Source organism: Danio aesculapii, chromosome 9, assembly GCF_903798145.1.
Source record: "Danio aesculapii chromosome 9, fDanAes4.1, whole genome shotgun sequence".
Classification (NCBI taxonomy): Eukaryota; Metazoa; Chordata; class Actinopteri; order Cypriniformes; family Danionidae; genus Danio; species Danio aesculapii.
The window spans coordinates 33,584,888-33,604,674 of NC_079443.1; the positions used below are offsets into that span (position 1 = coordinate 33,584,888).

General features: G+C 37.2%; 1 protein-coding gene across 3 annotated transcripts in view; it reads right to left on the reverse strand.

Annotated features, from left to right (window-relative positions):
- The window catches only part of satb2 (SATB homeobox 2), a 73,129-nt gene that overhangs the window by 26,752 nt on the left and 26,590 nt on the right, over positions 1–19,787 (reverse strand). For all 3 annotated transcript variants that reach the window (XM_056465503.1, XM_056465505.1, XM_056465502.1), the window contains exons 6-8: positions 18,044–18,226; positions 3,160–3,286; positions 463–586 (exon numbers count right to left, since the gene is read on the reverse strand). In XM_056465503.1, coding sequence (XP_056321478.1) covers positions 463–586; positions 3,160–3,286; positions 18,044–18,226 — 434 coding nt within the window. The remainder of the gene's footprint in view (positions 1–462; positions 587–3,159; positions 3,287–18,043; positions 18,227–19,787) is intronic.

Consider the following 19,787-nt stretch of genomic DNA (forward strand, 5'->3'; position numbering starts at 1 on the left):
GCTTCGAGCCGCAGTGACACAAGTAAAGACGAAGAGCCACACACATATGCAAACAATTGATATGAGGATCAACACCCACACAGAGTCCCACTTAAACACAGCATGCGCAGATACATAAATCTCCAAGATTGCTCGCTAACTTGGAAATGAGCACAGCAAGGATCGCAGATGCACACCCACACAGACACACACACACACTGTATCATGGTGAAGTAATTTCTGGGTTTTAGAAATGGCCCATGAATGCATGGAATTTCTGATTAAATTTTGAACTGATGAATGAAACATGCTAAGACACTTTTGGCTACATCAAGCATGCACGTCATTGACTGGAACATCTGCAAGCATAGTGCAATTGATTAAGATTTAATTAATACTGTTAAGCATTCTTAGTTGTTAGTTTTGGTATGGTTGCAGCAGATGTATATGTTTTAAATGTGTTTGATTCAAAAGTAACTGTACCTGTGAAAGTGGACACTCTTTGGCCAGTGTGCTCTGGTTCATCTCTTTGAGAAGTTCTTTGAGGGCGTTGCGTACTGTTGCGTGGTTCCACTGCTCAGATGGAAGGTCCTCCAGTTTAGCATAGCTGCGTCCATAAATTCATTATTAATCATCCCTTCATTACCCAACATCCTCAATGCCTGCAGCAGGTCAGGTCAACAATAATATAACCATGGAAACACGGGGAAACAAACCTAGATATACATGACTACACAATGACTACAATCTTCTCATTTGGAGCCTGTGTTTATCTCCTCAGCATCCAGGGGTAAACTATAATCAGTGAGCTTAAAAGGGCTCATTGAAAACTGCAGATAAAAAGTTTACCCTGGCCTATCTCCTTCTCTTATATATGCACACGGCTTTAGAGGCTTGCTTGACTTTCTCATTGACATAAGCAAAATAATTCCCCAATCATGTGGACACTTGCAATGCTGTAATATACCGTATTTAATTATATAGCTTTCCTATGTGTTTCCTGAATGCACAGATAATAAAAACAAACATTCCCAATAATTAAATGTCTAAAATAATTGATAAAAAGGAAACTCATTAAAATAAACATTTTGATCAAATAAAAATATTGAATAATCTAGTAAGCTGTTATAAGTTATTATTAAGAACTAATACTTTATTTCCTCATACTTTATAGATTCATTTTTTTTTTCAAAATGTAATTTTTATATTTATATTTTTAAATTATGATTTTGGCCCAATCCCATTTCTACCCCTTAGCCCTTCCCAATTCTCTTTCGTTTGAAGACATAGGGCTAAGGAAGGGGCTAGATAGCCCTTGAAACTGAGATTTCAAACACTGCTTAATGCTAAATTTCTCTATAATCACTAATAATAACTTCTGTATCGCAGTCGGACAACATACTTTCACATCTGTAACTCGATGACACTTGAAAACCATGTCAGAAAAGGTTAGTGGGTGTGAATGACCTTTTTACAGTGTCTGCTATAATGTTAGTTTTTTTGTGTGTTTACATAGATGAATATGGCCACGGTGTAAATGCACAGTTTAGTTACGAGCTTATTGCCACATTATATCGTCATAATAACATGGTATCGTTGCCTTCTGTGATTTCCTGAAGATAAATGCCCAAAAATAATGCAACTGGAATAACTACAGCAGTCGCATCATCAGTCTTTTATGAAGTAAGAGATCACGATGATGTGTGCAGGTGCTGTAGTGCAGTCCTATTTCTTAGGGGTACATTTTGAAGCCCGTCCCTTTCACACTCTGTTTCACACTCAAAGGCCAAGGGAAACGGGAAGGGGTAGAGGTACAAAAATATCATTGGGATTGGGCCTTTAATTTCCCTTAATAGCATTAACACTGTAAAACTTCAGTCAGGACCCATCATCAGGAAAGAAACAAAAAAATTCTATTTAAATAAACAAAGTTACAATTCAAATGGTTTTGAAACATGATGACATAATTCAAATGGTTTTTAAAAATGTCATTTACAGTGAAGATTGTGCTTTAAATGAGTTTTTTATCATTTGTACTTTCATTATTAATACTAATAATAATTTCTTACATTTATATAGCACTTTTCTAGACACTCAAAGCGCTTTACACAATGGGGGAATCTCCTCATCCACCACCAGTGTGCAGCATCCACCTGGATGACGCAATGGCAGCCATATTGCGCCAGACCGCACACCACACACCAGTAGATTGGTGGAGAGGAGACAGAGTAAAGAAGCCAATTATGATATGGGGATGGCTAGGAGGCTTTGATGGATAGAGGCCAGTGGGCAAATTTGGCCAGGATGCCAGGGTTAAACCCCTACTCTTTTTCGAAGGACATCCTTGGATTTTTAATGACCACAGAGAGTCAGGACCTCGATTTAAGGTTTCATCCGAAAGACGGCACTCACTGAGCAGTATAGAGTCCCCATCAATACACTGGGGCGTTAGGACCGAAACAGATTGCAGGTTGAGCACCCCCTACTGGTCTCACTAACACTAGTTCCAGCTTTCCCATGTGGTCACCCATCCAGGTACTGACCGGGCGCAGCCCTGCTTAGCTTCAGTGGGCAATCATGTGAGAGTTGCAGAGAGCTAGCTGCTTATTAATAATAGTAATAATCATCGTCGTCATTATAATTGGACGTTGTTGTAAATTTCATTTATTCATTAATTCATTTTCTTTTCGGCTTAGTCCCTTTATTAATCTGGGAACCCTCAACTTATCCAGCACATGTTTTAAGCAGCGGATGCCCTTCCAGCTGCAACCCATCACTGAGAAACATCCATACACACTCATTCTCTCACATACACTACGGACAATTTAGCTTACCCATTTCACCTATACCACATGTCTTTGGACTTGTGGGGGAACCCGGAGCAGCCAGAGGAAACCCATGCGAACACGGGAAAAACATGCAAACTCCACACAGAATTGCCAACTGGTCCAGCCGAGGCTCGAACTAGTGACCTTCTTGCTGTGAGGCGAAGGTGCTACGCCATTGCATCGCCTTGTTGTAAGTTTTATATATTAAAATAATATTAAATATTATTTAATTCCAAAATTCACACAAAAACACCATGATGTTTCTTGATATGCAGAGGGCACCTAGGTCCTGCACCAAGGAACTACAGTTATAAATAGCCTTTATTTTGAAGTATGCTCTGTAGTCTCTTACCTCTGTAGCTGTATGCGCAGTGTGACCATGTGGTAAACGTCCAGCAACATATCAGCTACTGTTGCTTCTGGAGCATCTGTCAGGTAATGGATGGGCAGGGGGTTCCAGCGGCCCACCTTAATGATGCCTGTGAAGAGAGAGAGAGGGGTGAAGGGGTCAATTAACCCCACTTGATCTCATTGTGGTGCAAATTTGTGTAGCATATTTCCATGACATCATCAGAGATGGTCTCATGTTAATGATGGCTGTAATGAAATCTCAATGAGAGAATAAGTTAGGAGGGGCTTCACTCCATTGAGCAGGCACCAAACCAAACCAGAACCAAAGCTGGCATGACATCATCACACCAGGACCCACTTGCGCGCGAAACATGTTGATTGAAAGTGATTAGAAAGAGTGGATTGAGGTAGGCGATCTACCGCATATGACGAAAGACATGATTATACGATGTTTAATTGACAAGGAAGCGTAGTAGGAAATGAGTCATCTATTTATCGTTTACGACATTATTTACACCACCTGTGGGTTATTGCAACAAACAATTCGGAAAACATACGTTTTGGAGGCCTTTGTCCTCCTCATTTTCTGTGGTGCTTCAGCTATAAAAGCAGACAGCAAGGAACACAGCACCAATGATAAGACTATCTATTAAATACTTATCAGGTCAGGAAGAAGCACCTAAAATACATACTGAGGGCCGAACCAATAACCGTGGGCCAAAGGGGCGCCTGTGGCTTTTTTACAACCAAGGAACATATATACTGTAGGAAGCAGGCGTTCGTCTAACGCATCACAGTCTCTGACAATTACGTCCAGCCCCAATCCCCCCTCCCCACCACCTCCATTAATGGGCCGTCATAAACACAAGTCAATGATTGTATGATTAACCCAAATTGACTGTTATAAATGCCTCTCATTGTGTAAAGGAAGAGACGAGCATTTATGACTGAAGAGTAATCTGTTATCGGGGTGTCACTGTGAGACAAAGCCATATTTCTGAACGAAGCCATCTGATTGTTTTGTAAATAGTCCAGGTAACTAAGGCCGTCCTGCACTGACCTGGGTAAAGGGACGTGTGTGGCTTCCTATTTTAGGTAGGGGACAGTTCATGCAAATATGAAAATTCTGTCATTTGTTTTACTCATGCTGAACTTGTTTGCATTATTGAACCATTTATATTTATTTATTGAAAGTCGTGTGGTTCAAAATAACAAAATTCACATGTTTTAAATAAAAGGTGTCAAATGCAGTACCTGGAGGGCTGCAACTCTGCACATTTTAGTTCCAACCCTGCTTCAACACACTTACCTGCCGGTTTCAAACAAAACTGAAGGACTTAATTAGTTTGATCAGGTGTGTTTAATTACTGTTGGAACAAAACTGTGCAGAGCTGCGGCCCTCCAGGAACTGGATTTGACACCTGTGCTTTAAATTAATCTAAATTTTGAATTCGACTGAAAAAAAAAAGGTTTGGAACAACCCGATGGTGAATAAGTAGATGACAAAATAAAAAATTTGGGATTAACTTATAATTTAATTAAATGTGGTGGAAAATGAAAAAAAGTTTCAATAGGTTAATATCACTAAAATACATTACTAAATAAATATTACTAATATACAATAATTACAAAATTCAATCATATGAAAATAAATAAAGACAATAATACAAAAATACAGTTATCATTTTTTACACATTCAAGCATTGTTTCGAGACAATTTAAATTTGAATTTAAATTTTTAATACAGCACATTATCACATAAAAGTTATCAATGACATTAGTTTGGGCTGGACTTGGCTTGGATCTAATATTCTCTCATGGGTTGAGAAGAACTAGTTGATCAACCTGAACCTCCACTACACTGTTAATATAACTTAAAATTACTTAAATTATGTTTCGGCATCAAAACTTAAACATGTGTTTAACTTACTCATTAGGCAGCAAAAAAATGTTTAATTAATATTTTAAGTTCTCTGAACTTAACATTTAACATTTTTTTAAACGATTTACCATGTCTCTGTATAAAATGATTGGTTGCACTTGAAATTCCGCCTTGACAACTCTGCTGATTGGTTAATATATGTTATATGACACAAGGTGGTCATTTTGCTTGTGATGCTGAATTTTGCTGAAGCGCAGCAGGACAGAGGCACTACCTGAACCCATTTGATGAAAGAGAATAGTTAAATTAGTAAGTAGATATTTGAATGCTTATTTACATTTTTCTTAATTGATATACAATCAGGGGTGACAGGATGGCCCAGTGGGTAGCGCTGTCACCTCACAGCAAGAAGGTTGCTGGTTTGAGTCCTGGCTGGGTCCGTTGGCATTTCTGTGTGAAGTTTGCACGTTCTGTGTTGGCGTGGGTTTCCTCCAGGTGCTCTGGTTTCCCCCACAGTCCAAAGACATGTGCTATAGGTAAATTTAGTAAGCTAATTTGTCCTTATAGTGTACAGTATGTGTGTATGTCCTGGTCCTCCAGGTTGGGGGTTAAGCGTTGGGCTAATGACCTACCTCATAAATATTTGATGTTACAAAACACCAACATGGTGCGGCTAAAAATCAACGGTCCAGGGAGTAAGTAAGAATAGAATATAAAAGCTGAAAAATTTGGAAGTTTAGTCTATTAGCCATTTTTATCGGTATTTAAACATGAAAGTTGTCTGTAATTACACTGTAAAACCCACAAAGTTAAGGTAACCCAAACCATTTGAGGAAACCGATTGCAACAAACCATTTAAGTTAAAAAACTAATCTATACAAGTACTGTGAACTTACTCTATTTAGGTTGAAGTAATGAGGTATGTAATTAACTCATTACCTTAAACACTGAGTTCAAAACTCTTTTCAAATGAGTATAATTAACTTTAGGTAAATTTTGAGTTAACTACACTCATTTCATTTGATATAGTTGACTGTTGGGTTTTACAGTTTAGAGACCACATTTGATCAACTTAATTAACTGAGTTGTCAATTTCCCATTACTCAAACGAACTGAGGGAATCACCTTCCTCAAATCATTTGAGTAGTCTTAACTTATTAGGGTTTAAAGTGTACAAGCATGATTTGAGCTCAGGAGTAAGTTCTGAGAATAACAGCCAATCACACTCCTTTCTGTTGAGCAAATAAAAAAAACAACAACAATCAGAAGCATTTAACTTAGTTTTTTTTTTTTTATTAATTCTGTGTTCTTGCAAATTCTCACAAAACAAAATATTAAGTTAAAGATTTATTTTGAAGCTTTTATGACTATAATATGAGTTTTGGTGAACGTGCAAAAGACTGGCTGCAAAGCCTAATGCTATACAAGTTATTGAAGAAAAACTGGAATTGCTGATGGTTCATCCGCAAAATCAACCATCAGCTGATGGTTCATGATACAAAAAAAGTATCACTAATATTTGTTGTGCAGTTTAAAACTTTGCAGACTTTCATATTCACAAACAGATGTATTAATGCATGACAGGTAATATTAAAACAAAAACAATAGGGGCTTTTTAAATTATACTCAAGTTAAATACGCTTGCAGATCAAGGTCAGAATACACACTGGCAGTGTCATCTACTGAGGGTGGTAAAAAAATTTTCCAAGAACCACACTGTGCTATTAAAAATGAATTAGCTGAATCTATTATGCCCTCCGCTCTATTTATTTCCAGATGTCGCAATCATTGTCAAGATGCGCAGAACATGTAAACTGGACCCTGCGCTCATTGCATTATTAACCATCTTCCAAACACTGCACACGTCCGTAAACACATTTCAACACGCACTTCTCGTGACCATGTGCAGCCAACGCACATCCATTGTGCAAACGTATATATTCAACACATCCGACTGCAGGACATGAACCTGACCAAAAAAAAATGACAACAACAACAAGAGTGTGCCATGAATAGATACAAAACACATCCACACACACAAACTCTCAAACAAAACTATTTCCCATGGTCTTAAGAGGGACCGACTGAAGCTGTGAAAACTAAACAATGCTAATCACATTACTATCCACTAAATGAGACCCAGACATTGCCCAGCTCTCCTCTCTCTTACTCTCTTTGTAATTTTTTTTTGGGGGGGTGGGGGGTGGGGGTTGTGCTTTAGGCTGTTTGTGTCATCTGAAGAGCTCCAGCTGCTCAATCACACACAGACATGCCGATGGATCACTTACCTTCATCCAGACACTGTATTTCTATGCCACTGCTGCCACTAAAGCCTGATTGAATGAGTTAGTTTTGGACAGAAACTGCTTTTTCAAATTAGCAAGGCCTCCATTGTTTCTCTTAGTCCAGTGTTTGTGTTTTGACTAGAGATAACAAGACATTCTGTGCGACCCGTTCCCCTGTTTTCTTCCCCTATTGGCTGATTACTCTTTGTGTAGGAGCTTATCAGTGTCAGAATCTAGACAGGACTGATGGATTTGTGAGGCCTTTGGTGCTAGATCATAAAATAGGCCTCATTAAGGTAGAAATGAATTCATGAATTTATATTTGGTCTTAACTAAAATGTAAAATGACAATTATATGTCGATATGTTCAGTGTATATACACCTGGCAAATTCCTATTGCCACTTTTTGTTCAAAGGTAAATAAAAGTTGAGAAATATATCTTTTTTTTCTACAATGATGTCACTTGTACATCACCTTGTTATTTTTTGGGAGAGCCCTGTTTTATTTCTGCCATTCAAAAAACTTTCTGGTTGAATAAAAGTAACATTAAGTCCGAATTTGTTACCGGTATGAATGTCTCTGACTATCAAACAAATCTAAATATTAGTAACAGCACAAGTAAACACATCAATTGTCATTTTAAAGGGATTTACAAAGCATAAATAGTCCTCACTTTAGATTAAGTCACAAAAATGCATGAAGTTAGTGCATTATAAAACATTTTATATAATAAAGCATTTATTAACATACAGAGTAACTATTATGTGCCTAAATAATAAGATATTTGAATGTTAATTTGAATCGTTTAATACTCATTTACTTACTCATTCTGAATGATCTTAAAAACAATCAATTTCTCCTAAATAACTGGTTTTAAATAATGCAATATTAAATTTAGTAGTAAAAAATGAATCATTAACTAAATATGAAAATACAATCATTAAGCACATTATACTTGTGCTTATATAAGTCAAGAATACAGCATTTGCTGCTGTAGTTTTAAATCGCTTACTAATGTCTATTAATGTAGAGGTAATGCTTAACAAATGATAAATTAGCTATTTGCTAGTGCTTAATAACTGATTAATAGTGTGCGGTTATTATAAAGTGTGACAGTTTGAAGGACAATGACAAAGAATAATTAATTAAACTTGTAAATAATTAGGATTTTTGACTGAAATGTGGTCCTTAAAGGCATAGTTCACGAAAAACTAAAATTACCTCATCATTCATTCCCCCTCATGTGGTTTTAAACCTTTAAGACTGTCTTTCTTCTGCTGAAAACAAAAGAAGATATTTTGAAGAATGCTGGGACTCATCTTCTATAGTAGAAAAAAAGGAAAGCAATGGGTGCCAGCAACCAGCATTTTTCAAAATATCTTCTTTTGTGTTCAACAGAAGAAAGAAACTTTAATAGGTGAGTGAAGGGTGAGTAAATGATGGCAGTATTAAAATTTTTGGGTGAACTATCCCTTTAAATAGAGTTAAATATGTATATAACTAAACAGTCTATACATATAAATATTATCGAGCAGATTTATCTTGCTTCTTGCATGTTTCAGGAGCAGTGTGAACATTTTAACAGATGCTGTTTTTGTCATGCAAAAATGCTTTAAACATTAAGCACATAAAAAGACAAAAATAACCTCAGTGTACACCATGAGGTTTTTTTTTTTAACATTTCTTTTGCTGTCAAGTGCAAGCAAGTGCTTAGAATATTTGAATACTGTGACATCTGGACCAGTGACATCTTGACATGAATAAATAGTATAGATTACTGTGACTGGTCACTGTTCACTGCTTTTATTCATGCTATTTGATGCATTGTGTTATTATTACAGAGGATTGGAAGATTGCTTGCAGTATTTAATGAAAACGTTGTGTCAAATCTTGTAAGATATTAGTTTATTTTAGATTATTTTGGGTGCCCTCCGGTACATCAGGGCTTTTGAAAACCACATCAAAAGGTCTCAACCCTGATGCTGACTCTTGTATTTACAGTGAACTTCTATTCACTGATATCCAGGCCTCTTTTTTTCAGTTTTTAAGGTATTTGTAACATGTATTCCCTAGACAGAGAATTGAGAGGCAATTCAAACAGATGAAGACAATTTGTGTGATTGTGCCACACCCCCTTCAGATCTGTCCTCCTTCTTCAAGTCCGTGTTTACATTACTGCTTTTGCTTTGATTTTCAGAGACGTTTCACTGTTTTATCTCACTGAAATGCTGAATATATTCTCACCGCAAACATCTTGAGTCCTCAGATGATTCCCACTTGACCAGTAGCTTCAATTAGGACTGAACTGAGAGGTTCTTAATGTATTTGAATTAATTGAATTAGCTGTAGGTGGCATGTCAGTGAGTTTACTCCATTCACATGTTCAGCGCTGAACAGACAGCTCACTGCAAGCAGTCTGAAAAAAGCCAAGAGCTCTGTTCCAATAAAAAGGCGGTTAAATGTATTCCTATTTACAGTATGAGTTAGCATCATACAGAGACTGTGGTAATGTCATTAATGAATCATTTTTAACTTGGAAAGACTCTGTTCCTTGTCATTTTCCTCCCCCAGTACAAACCATTGTTCCCATTGCCACATTAAAATTCCTCCTCCCAGTGCTGGGCTTTCATGTGGTCGGCTGGTGGCTTGGCTAAAGCTTATGTGTATCCATCCATCCACACTCGCACATACAAACCCAAGCTCACACACAGTCTGAAAATGTTCTCTCGAACAAACTCGGCTAGTTTACAGTAATCACCCAAAAATGTAAAAACAATTCTGTTGTCATTTCAAAGATATGACATTCTGTGCAACAAGTTTTTAAATAATTTTTTTTATTCACAGATTTAATGAAAGTCTGTGGTGTCGAATAGTCTTAGGGTGCTTTCACACCTTGTTCCGAAACAGGGATTAAAATGTTGCACTTTGTTCTTGGTGCGGTTCGCTTTCACATAGCTAAGTTTCTAAACGGACCAAAATAGCTAAAACAAGTCACGTGCAAGTTAACTCTCCTCACATTGGTCAGAGTTTCAGGGTTTATTATGCAGAGTCCCGCTCAGCTGTCATGTGTCCTTATTTTAATTTATGACAATGAGCAACATGAAATATAAGTCAAACTTTGATTGGTGACACCCACAGACATCGTCAAAAGTATAAATCAGAGGTAAGACTTTCTCATACATAGCCCTTGGCTCGAATTATGCATTATAGCCTTTACATTATAGAGAGAAATAACAGATAAACCAAGACTGCTGTTCGGTCAGTTTTCCTAATGGATAAACAACTCTCATTAATTGTTTAGCATGCTTTCACTTTCGTATTTGACATAAAACGCACATTTACCTGCCCTACTCATAATTCTCTCTTTATATAGCCATATATATGCCTATTACATAACCATAATACACTGTGATATAGCTGGGCTCTGAATGTCTTGCTTCCTCACTACAATCGATCCGCTCCAGAGTTCGTTTCAATCAAGCGATCAACCGATTGTTTTAGCGCAGATCCGAGCGTGATTGCTGGATTCACATATGCCAAACGAACCACGCTAACTGGGGAAATGCACCAGGTTCCGAAACAAAAGTCTAGGTGTGAAAGCACCCTTAGAAAGAAAAAAGAAATGCATGAAGGTTTTTAACAATTTAAGACTGAATGAATTATGTCACAATTGAAACTTTTGGGCTGACCCCTCCAGCCCATGTTGTTCTGCTGGTTTCATCGAACATGGACCTTCAGAATGCACTTGGGTGGTTTGCTGGTGAGTGTGACATGGCTGGGATAGGAATCAACACCTCCAAGTCTGAGGCCATGGTGCTCCACCAGAAAAAGGTGGTTTGCCATCTCCAGGTTGGAGTAAAGTCCTTAGCCCAGGTGGAGAAATTCAAGTATCTTGGGGTTTTGTTCGCGAGTGAGGGAAGGATGGTACGTGAGATTGACAGGCGGATTGGTGCAGCGGCAGCAGTAATGCAGTCCATGTACCGGCCCATTGTGGTAAAGAAGGAGCAGAGCCGAAAGGCAAAGCTCTTGATTTACCGGTCAATCTTAGTTCCTTCTCTCACCTATGGTCATGAGCTTTGGGTCATGACTGAAAGGACAAGATCTTGGATACAACAGCCGAAATGAGTTTCCTTCGCAGGGTGGCAGGGCGCAACCTTATAGATAGGGTGAGGAGCTCTGTCACCCGGGAGAAGCTTGAAGTAGAGCCGCTGCTCCTCCACATTGAGAGAAGTCAGCTGAGGTGGCTCAGGATGCTTCCTGGACCTACCTAGGGAGGTGTTCCAGGCATGTCCCACCGGGAGGAGGCCTTGGGGAAGACCCAGGACATGCTGGAGGGACTGTCTCTCAGCTTACATGGGAATTCCTCGAAATCCCCCCAGAGGAGTTGGAGGAAGTGTCTGGGGAGAAAGAAGTCTGGGCCGGCCCCAGCAAAGCGGATGAAAATAAATGAATGAATGAATGAATGAATGTGTGAACAGCTGAGATTCTGTGACTTGATGCTGGTGGTGAATCACAGAGCTTCTGAAAACATATCTCCATCTAAAGGGCTAGACAAAATCTGTGAACTTTATTTAATATTACATTTTTATTGTGATAATATGCTGTAATATTACATTATATATCAATAATAACATAGGCTTAGCACTATAAGCGATAAGCATATGGATCCTATAGGCAATAATCATACATATGGATAAATTTAACTTATTTTGAAAGTGTTTTACCACAGTGTGAAGTCTGTGTAGGAATGTCTGTCAGATATAGAGGTGAAGACCCTTGGCAACAACAATCGCGAAATGGTCTTGCTTCTGATTGGCTGTCTGGTGTCACATAGAGCAGATGGAAAGCTTACCTGCTTTGGTCATAAAAATCTAAATGAACTAAGATCTTTCAAATGCACATAATACTCAAACGCTACAGAATAGTTCACCCAAAACAAAGAAATTATTAACTCACCCTCAGGTTTTACTAAGTTGCAGTGTTTGCTTCTGTGCTGCTTTTTTGCTGTTTTGGAATCTGCTTTGATTATACTACTGAATTCTCCATGGAAAAAGAGCAGGCTGATTTGGAACAACACGAGGTAGATGATGTCATAATCTTCATTTTTGGGCGACTCTCCCATAAAGTAAGGCAGATATTCATTACATCATCCTCACAATCCTTAATAAGAGTTAAATGCTGTTTCTCAAAGAATGTGAAGAGACTATTTTGTTTTTATCAGGCAGCTGTGCATATTTTGATCAAACTGCCCCAGTTCGACCCGCCGTGGCTGCATGTCAAACGTGGCAGCAAAACAATGCGCTCGTGCTGTAATCCGTCACCACTGTTAATTGTCTGAAGCCTTAAAGTACAGGTCTGTCCATATGATTCTATAAAAGTACTCAGACCCTTATAATTGAAATAAACAATATCTCCCAGTTAATTACTGGTCAGGCTAATTAAAGAAGGCAGCGGTGCTGGGAGAGGAGCTTAAATATACCACTACGAGAGAGCTATGCAGGACACAATTCAAACAGGGAGAAAATAGATGGGACTCTGTGTAATTTTGGTTGTGAACCGCAGAGGAAAAAATGTATAATTTAGGCCAGAAATTATTCATTTAACATAAACGCTTGCTTTAAAAACAAAAAGTATTCATTTGAGAGGAGAGCTCTCTCTCCCTCAATCTGTCGCTCGTTTTAGGAATAAACTGAAGTCAGTGCAGCTTTTCGTAATGACACAATGTTGTTAGTATGTGTGAGCGTATGTTTCATGTTTCTTTTAGTATCTGGCCTCTTCTGATGGCTGTGAGGGTGTGTGGGCTATATTGAGTCTAAATGGTCCTGTCCTGTCCTCCTCTGTGTGTTTTTGATATTTTTTTGTGACCATGCAGAGGTGACCTCTCATGTTTCGGTGTCTGGGACTTCCTCAAAGATGTGGCGCCATTGTGTGGGCCAGACAGGACTATTTTTTTTTTTTTTTTTTGCCTTTCCAATCGTAATGCTGCTTCTATCAATTTGCATACTTGTTTAATTTTATAGCACATAACAGTATTTTTAGAGGCTACACGAATGGCTTAAGGAGTTGCTGTGTGGGTAACATATTCATCCTGTTTTTGGCTCTTCAAAGGAATCGTTAAGGGCGCTTTGGGTGAGTTTAAAGACGTGCTGTTGACCTATGAGTGACTCTTTTTTTTTCTGTTTTTGTTACTATAAAAAAGAAAGGATGCTCATTTTGCATTATTCTTGATGAATAACTGCAGTCACACACAAACACAACCACGCAGTATTTAATTTTAAAAACAACAATCACTACAAAAACATACTGTATATAGCTGACATTTTATTGACTTAAATGATCTTTTAAATGCAGGTTTAATGTGACCTTCGATTTACTTTTCTCTTTTCAAAAATAGTTTTTAAAACACTTTCAATAATGCAGCAGCATCAAACAAATATGTTCATTGTTGTCATATTGTTATATATTGTATATATTGTATATATATTGTTTCTATATATTACTATATATTTAATTTAATATGCGTATATAAATTAGGGCTGTGAACCTACACCGGCCTCATGATTCGGTTCGCTTACAATTATCATGTCATCGATTTGGTTCAATTCGATATCTCTGTGCATCACACTGCATTGACAATGCTTTCCATACACAATTAGATGTTTTTCTTTACAACACAAGAATTCTTGTAGTAAAATTGAAGTACAATTTTTAAATGTATATATTTATACGATATGTTATTTGTAATACAATTTTGTCCTTTAATACAAGCTCTTGGATGTATGAACTGTACCTTTAATTTTACCTGCTCAAAGAAAACACTCTTTTTGAATGTTTAAAAAAAAACTCAAATACAATCACAGAAGACAACATGAGCATTCATAGCAAATAAATTGATGTAAATATTGTTCTGCTTGCTTTTTGATTGCTGTCAAGCAAGTTGTTACATCGCTACACTCTCAGAAAAAAAAGTATGCAAGCTGTCACTGGGGTGGTACTTTTTCAAAAGGTACAAGTTTGTACCGAAAAGGTCCATATTAATACCTCAAGGGTACATATTAGTACCTAAAAAGTACAAAAGTGTTCCTCTTAAAATTTGTGAGTACTAATATATACTTTTGAGGTACCAATATGGACCCTTCAAGTACAAATGTGTACTTTGGTCATTGTGTTCACACACTCAACAGAAAGGGTTGCGATTGGCTCTAAAACTCAGCGCTGTTCATTGATGAGTAACGCGAACACTGAGCAGTAACAGTCCATGTGCTGCGCGCGTACACTGAAAAAAATTATTCAAAGATGATTGCTTGAATTTAATTAAAAAAATTAAGATGGGTGATTGTAAACAATTTATTTTGGTTAAATTTAAACAAACAAATTAAGATAAATATTACTCAATTTAATTTGCTTGTTTAAATTCGACCCATATAAATAGTTTGCAACAGCTTTGCAGAAATATTTTTTTTTTCTGTGTAATAAGTATCATTTTAATAGCGATAGAGGAGAAGAAAAGTAACTTTACAAACATGCCAGCAGTTTAAAGGTTCAAAGTAAGAGAGAGGCAGACAGAGAGAGAGAGCTTTTTAATTTCTCCCTAGCAGTGAAATAGAGTCTCCTGGTTCTGCTGTCTCCTGGAAAGTCTGTCCAGCACACTCACATGCAGTGAATTGTGCACAGTTGTCTGCTTTATAAGTACTGTAGTTGGAGCATTTTAATAACTCGCCCTTGCCCTGTTCGAATAGTATTCTACAGCGACACGAAATACGAAATACCGAACTGTCCACGTCTGCATCACAGCACTGAAGAAACAATTAATTTTGACACCCCTAATATAAATCTATTCAATAACAAATCAAGAACTGACAGCTCATTACTCACATTTTAAACAGTAATTTACTGTTTCAAACTGCTAAAAATGTCAACAAAAGTCATATTTAAACTTTTTAAAAAAATATAATAAAATTGATGGAGTAGAGAATAATGTCTAATTACACAAAAAAATGCAGGGTTCCACACAATTCATTCATGCTGTCCCAACACAAATTGTTGGGACTTGTTAACACTTAACAAATTTATGGGGATTGAACATCAAAAAATTAAGTTGTCCCAATGAAATCTCAAGAATAGTGTTGATTCAGCTTATTTTAAATTCATTTGAACAAGCAAAAAAATTTTTTTTTGAATGTATGAATTTTAAAAGCATAATAACATTTATTTTATTTAGAATTTACTTTAGTTTTAGTGATTTTTTGTAAATTAAATTTAATTTAAAAGATTTTACTAGCAACTAGCTAAAGTAAATTTTATAAGTAACTACTAAAGTAAAAGTTACTAAAGTTACTAGCAAGTAGCTAAAGTAAAGTTTATAAGTGCACCTTATTTTACATCTATTGCTTAAATTTTTGTTCACTATAATATCCCTCCATCAAATCCGACCAGACGTACAGTACAGAACGTGACCTGTGAACACAACCGCGACATAAAAATAAGTTCACATAAATGCCAAATGCTGAACCAATGAAGTAAATCGTGATGTCTTTTGTTACCATGGATCAACATGAAGTAATGACTGTTTTAAATTTTCTTCATACTTTACAAAGTACAAGTAAACTCTGGATCTTCTGGGAGATGACAATCATGTGTACAACAATAAAGTGCAGCATTATATTGCTTCCTTGGCCCACATTCTCATAAACATTCTCCCTATACACACACAAACACACACAGAAAACGGACACACACTATGCGAGTACAAAGACCTCGAGCAGACACAAATATGCATTCCCACAAAGTTACCACATACACACAAATACAGTTCACACGCATCTTTTGGTGACGTGAAAGTACCGCATTCTTTGCCTCGCTATTTCCTTTGTTCTCGTTTAATGAGATTTTCAGACTGTCTGTGATTCGGTTATGTAGAACAAATGTCCTTCCTCCTTAGTGTTCTCAGACACATAAGCCCAAAACAGTATATCCTCCTGTCAACATCTCCACAGACAACCCTCCTCCAGCAAAGCCTGCCTCTACATTAGCTCCGAGCTGGATGGGAATGGAGTGACACTGTATTGCTTTTTGCATACTGTGCAGTGTGTTCTGTATACCATCAAAAAGCCCATTCACACCAAGCACAATAACTATAACAGTATTAATACAGATTTAGTTAAAAATATATGAATCATTCTAATTAGGGCTGCACAATTTATTGTTTGAGCATCGAAATCACAATATGTGTATCCGTAATAGTCACATTACAGAATTAGATTGTTTATTAAATATTAAAGACAAGGATATTATTAAATATATATATATATTTAGATTATTTATACAATGATGACTATATTATTTTATGTTTGATTGTTCGACTTCTGTACCTGTATACTGTTTAGGGTTGGGTCGATAGACCCGAGTTTCCCAACCCTATTCCTGAAGGCACACCAACAGTACACATTTTCATTCTCTCCCTAATCAAACACACCTGAAACAACTCATCAGAACATTGGAAGAGACTTCAAAACCTGAAGTTAATGGGTCAGATGAGGGACACATCCAAAACATGAACTGTTGGTGTGCCTCCAGGAACAGGGTTGGGAAACACTGCAATAGACCAGGCCATCATCCATCACCGATGGCTAATAGACATCATGATGCTGAGCCGGCATTGAATGAATGAATGAATGAATGAATGAATAATTATTATTGTAAAAAAATATGAAATTTATTTTTGAATGATATCTCATCAATATTTCACACATTAGTGTTTATGAATTGAATCTTGCTGTAATGCATTAGAATAATTGTTAATTTTTTGCCAATAATTTTTTACCATAACTTTTTCAAAAAGCTAAAATGTTAAATAATATTAATTCATTCATTTTCCTTCGGCTTAGTCCCTTTATTTATGAGAGGTCGCCACCATGAACCGCCAACTTATCCAACATATGTTTTACACAGCGGATGTCCTTCCAGCTGCAACCCAGTAAAGGCAAACATCCATACACACTCATTCACAACAGCCAATTTACTTTATTCAATTCACCTGAACTGCATGTCTTTGGACTGTGGGGAAAATGGGAGCACCTGGAGGAAGCCCACGTCAACACGGGGAGATCGTGCAAACTGCACAGAAGTGCCAACTGACTCAGCCGGGACTCCAACCAGCGACCTTCTTGCTGTGAGGTGACAGTGCTAACAACTGAGCCACCTTGTTGCCCGTTTAATAGTATGTTGAATGTAATGATGTCAGACACTTTATTGCATTTTAATTGTATATAAACAAATATGTCATTTCAATTAAGCACATATATAATATACACCACAGTTAAAGGTATTAAATACATGACTAAATGTTTAAAAAACTACTATAATGTAAACCATTTTTTGGACATTTTACAGCCAGCTGTTTTTAACTTCATAATAGTCAAAGTGAACTCTCTTAAAGTGCACTTAAATGATCTTTTATCTCATCAAGATTATCTGAAATAGCTGAATTTATGATTTACTTGTAAGTCTGGATGCACACTACAAGTGCACATTCAATACAATTAAGCACATGTAGGGCTTTTGCTTTATGAAATCTGCAGACAAATTTAAAAGTAAATCAAGATGCAATTCTTCATAAAGCTTCTGAATCATCATACTGTAAATGTAATGTTAAGTTGAATGTTGTTTATCTGAAAATGCTGGTGTACAAAGAATGTGAGGGCAGTGTTGAACTCACCGTGAGCCTGGGCTGCAGAACTGTGAGAGTAGCCGAGGGCGAGGAGAGCAGTCTCCACCAGTTGGGTGAAGAGAATGTCCTTTCTGACCAGCACAAACTCAGCATGTTCCTCTCGGCTCTCTGCATCTGATATCATCCCTCCATCCATCTGCTCCACCACACAGAATACGGGAATCATCAAACCTGCAATACAAAAGAGCAGCATGAGATGGAAATCATTAGCTAACAGAGAAGACCAAATATATATATATATATATATATATATATATATATATATATATATATATATATATATATATATATATATATATATATATATATATATATATATATATGCTGGAAAAGATGTATAGCAAACTGAGCTAATATTCTAGTTTTAAAATAAAAGTTTTATAACTCATTGTTATTCTGTCTTTCAGATGAGACGTCCGTCTTTCGAAAGAGACTTTAATCAAATGTCCTGACTCTCTGTGGTCATTAAAAATCCCATGGCACTTAAAGAGTAAAGAGTAGGGACGTAACCCCGGTGTCCAGGCCAAATTCCCTCCATCGGCCCTTTCCGATCATGGCCTCCCAATCATCTCCCTCCACCGAATTGGCTCTATCACTGTCTCTCTACTCCACCTATAGCTGGTGTGTGGTGAGCGCACTGGCGCTATTGTCCTGTGCCTGCTGTCGCATCATCCAAGTGGATGCTGCACACTGGTGGTGGTGTGGAGAGACCCCCCTCATGATTGTGAAGCGCTTTGGGTGTACGGTCATACATAATAAATGTGCTATATAAACACTCTTTACTTTATATTACATTCCATTACATTCAATTGTTTTGTAAATGTTCTAAATATTTCTGTTCAAACTTTGATTGATTGATTGATTGATTTTGTTGTTTCAACATTCAAAACTGTTGAAAAAATGTATATTTGCAACTACATTTTAATCAAAGATTTTTATGAAAAAAATATTTTTGGTTATGCATTTATACAACAACTGCAATTTAAAGTTCTGGAAATGCAAAATTTTGTGATTGTTTTCTTGCACAAAACTGCATATGTATACAAAAACATACGAAATCAATATTACGTGTTCAGCATACACTCGAAAAATGACACTTGACACAATGACACAAACTACTGGTTTAAAATGAGCTGAAAAACGCATTTATAGTTTTTTTGCCGACAACTAAATTGTTTTATGTTCAGTTGTCTTAAATCTGTAAAACATAATGAGTAAACTTAATTCCTTCATGTTGTCCCAACCCAGATCGATTGTGTGGAACCCAACATTTTTTAGTGTATGTGTGTGCACGGGTGGCACGGTGGCAAAGTGGGTAGCGATGTCGCCTCACAGCAAGAAGGTCGCTGGTTTAAGCCCTTGATGGGTCAGTTGACATTTCTGTGTGGTATTTGCATGTTCTCCCTGTGTTCGCGTGGGTTACCTCTGGGTGCTCCAGTTTCCCCTACAAATCCAGAGACGTGCTATAGATGAATTCATTCATTCATTTTCTTTTCGGATTATTCCCTTTGTTAATCTGGGGTTGCCACAGCGGAATAAGCCGCCAACTTATTCAGCATATGTTTAACGCAGCGGATGCCCTTCCTGCTGCAACCCATCACTGGGAAACACCCATACACTCTTCATACACAGACACTACGGCCAATTTAAGCTTACCCAATTCACCTGTACCGCATGTCAATGGACTTGTGGGGGAAACCGGAGCATCCGGAGGAAACCCACACGAACATGC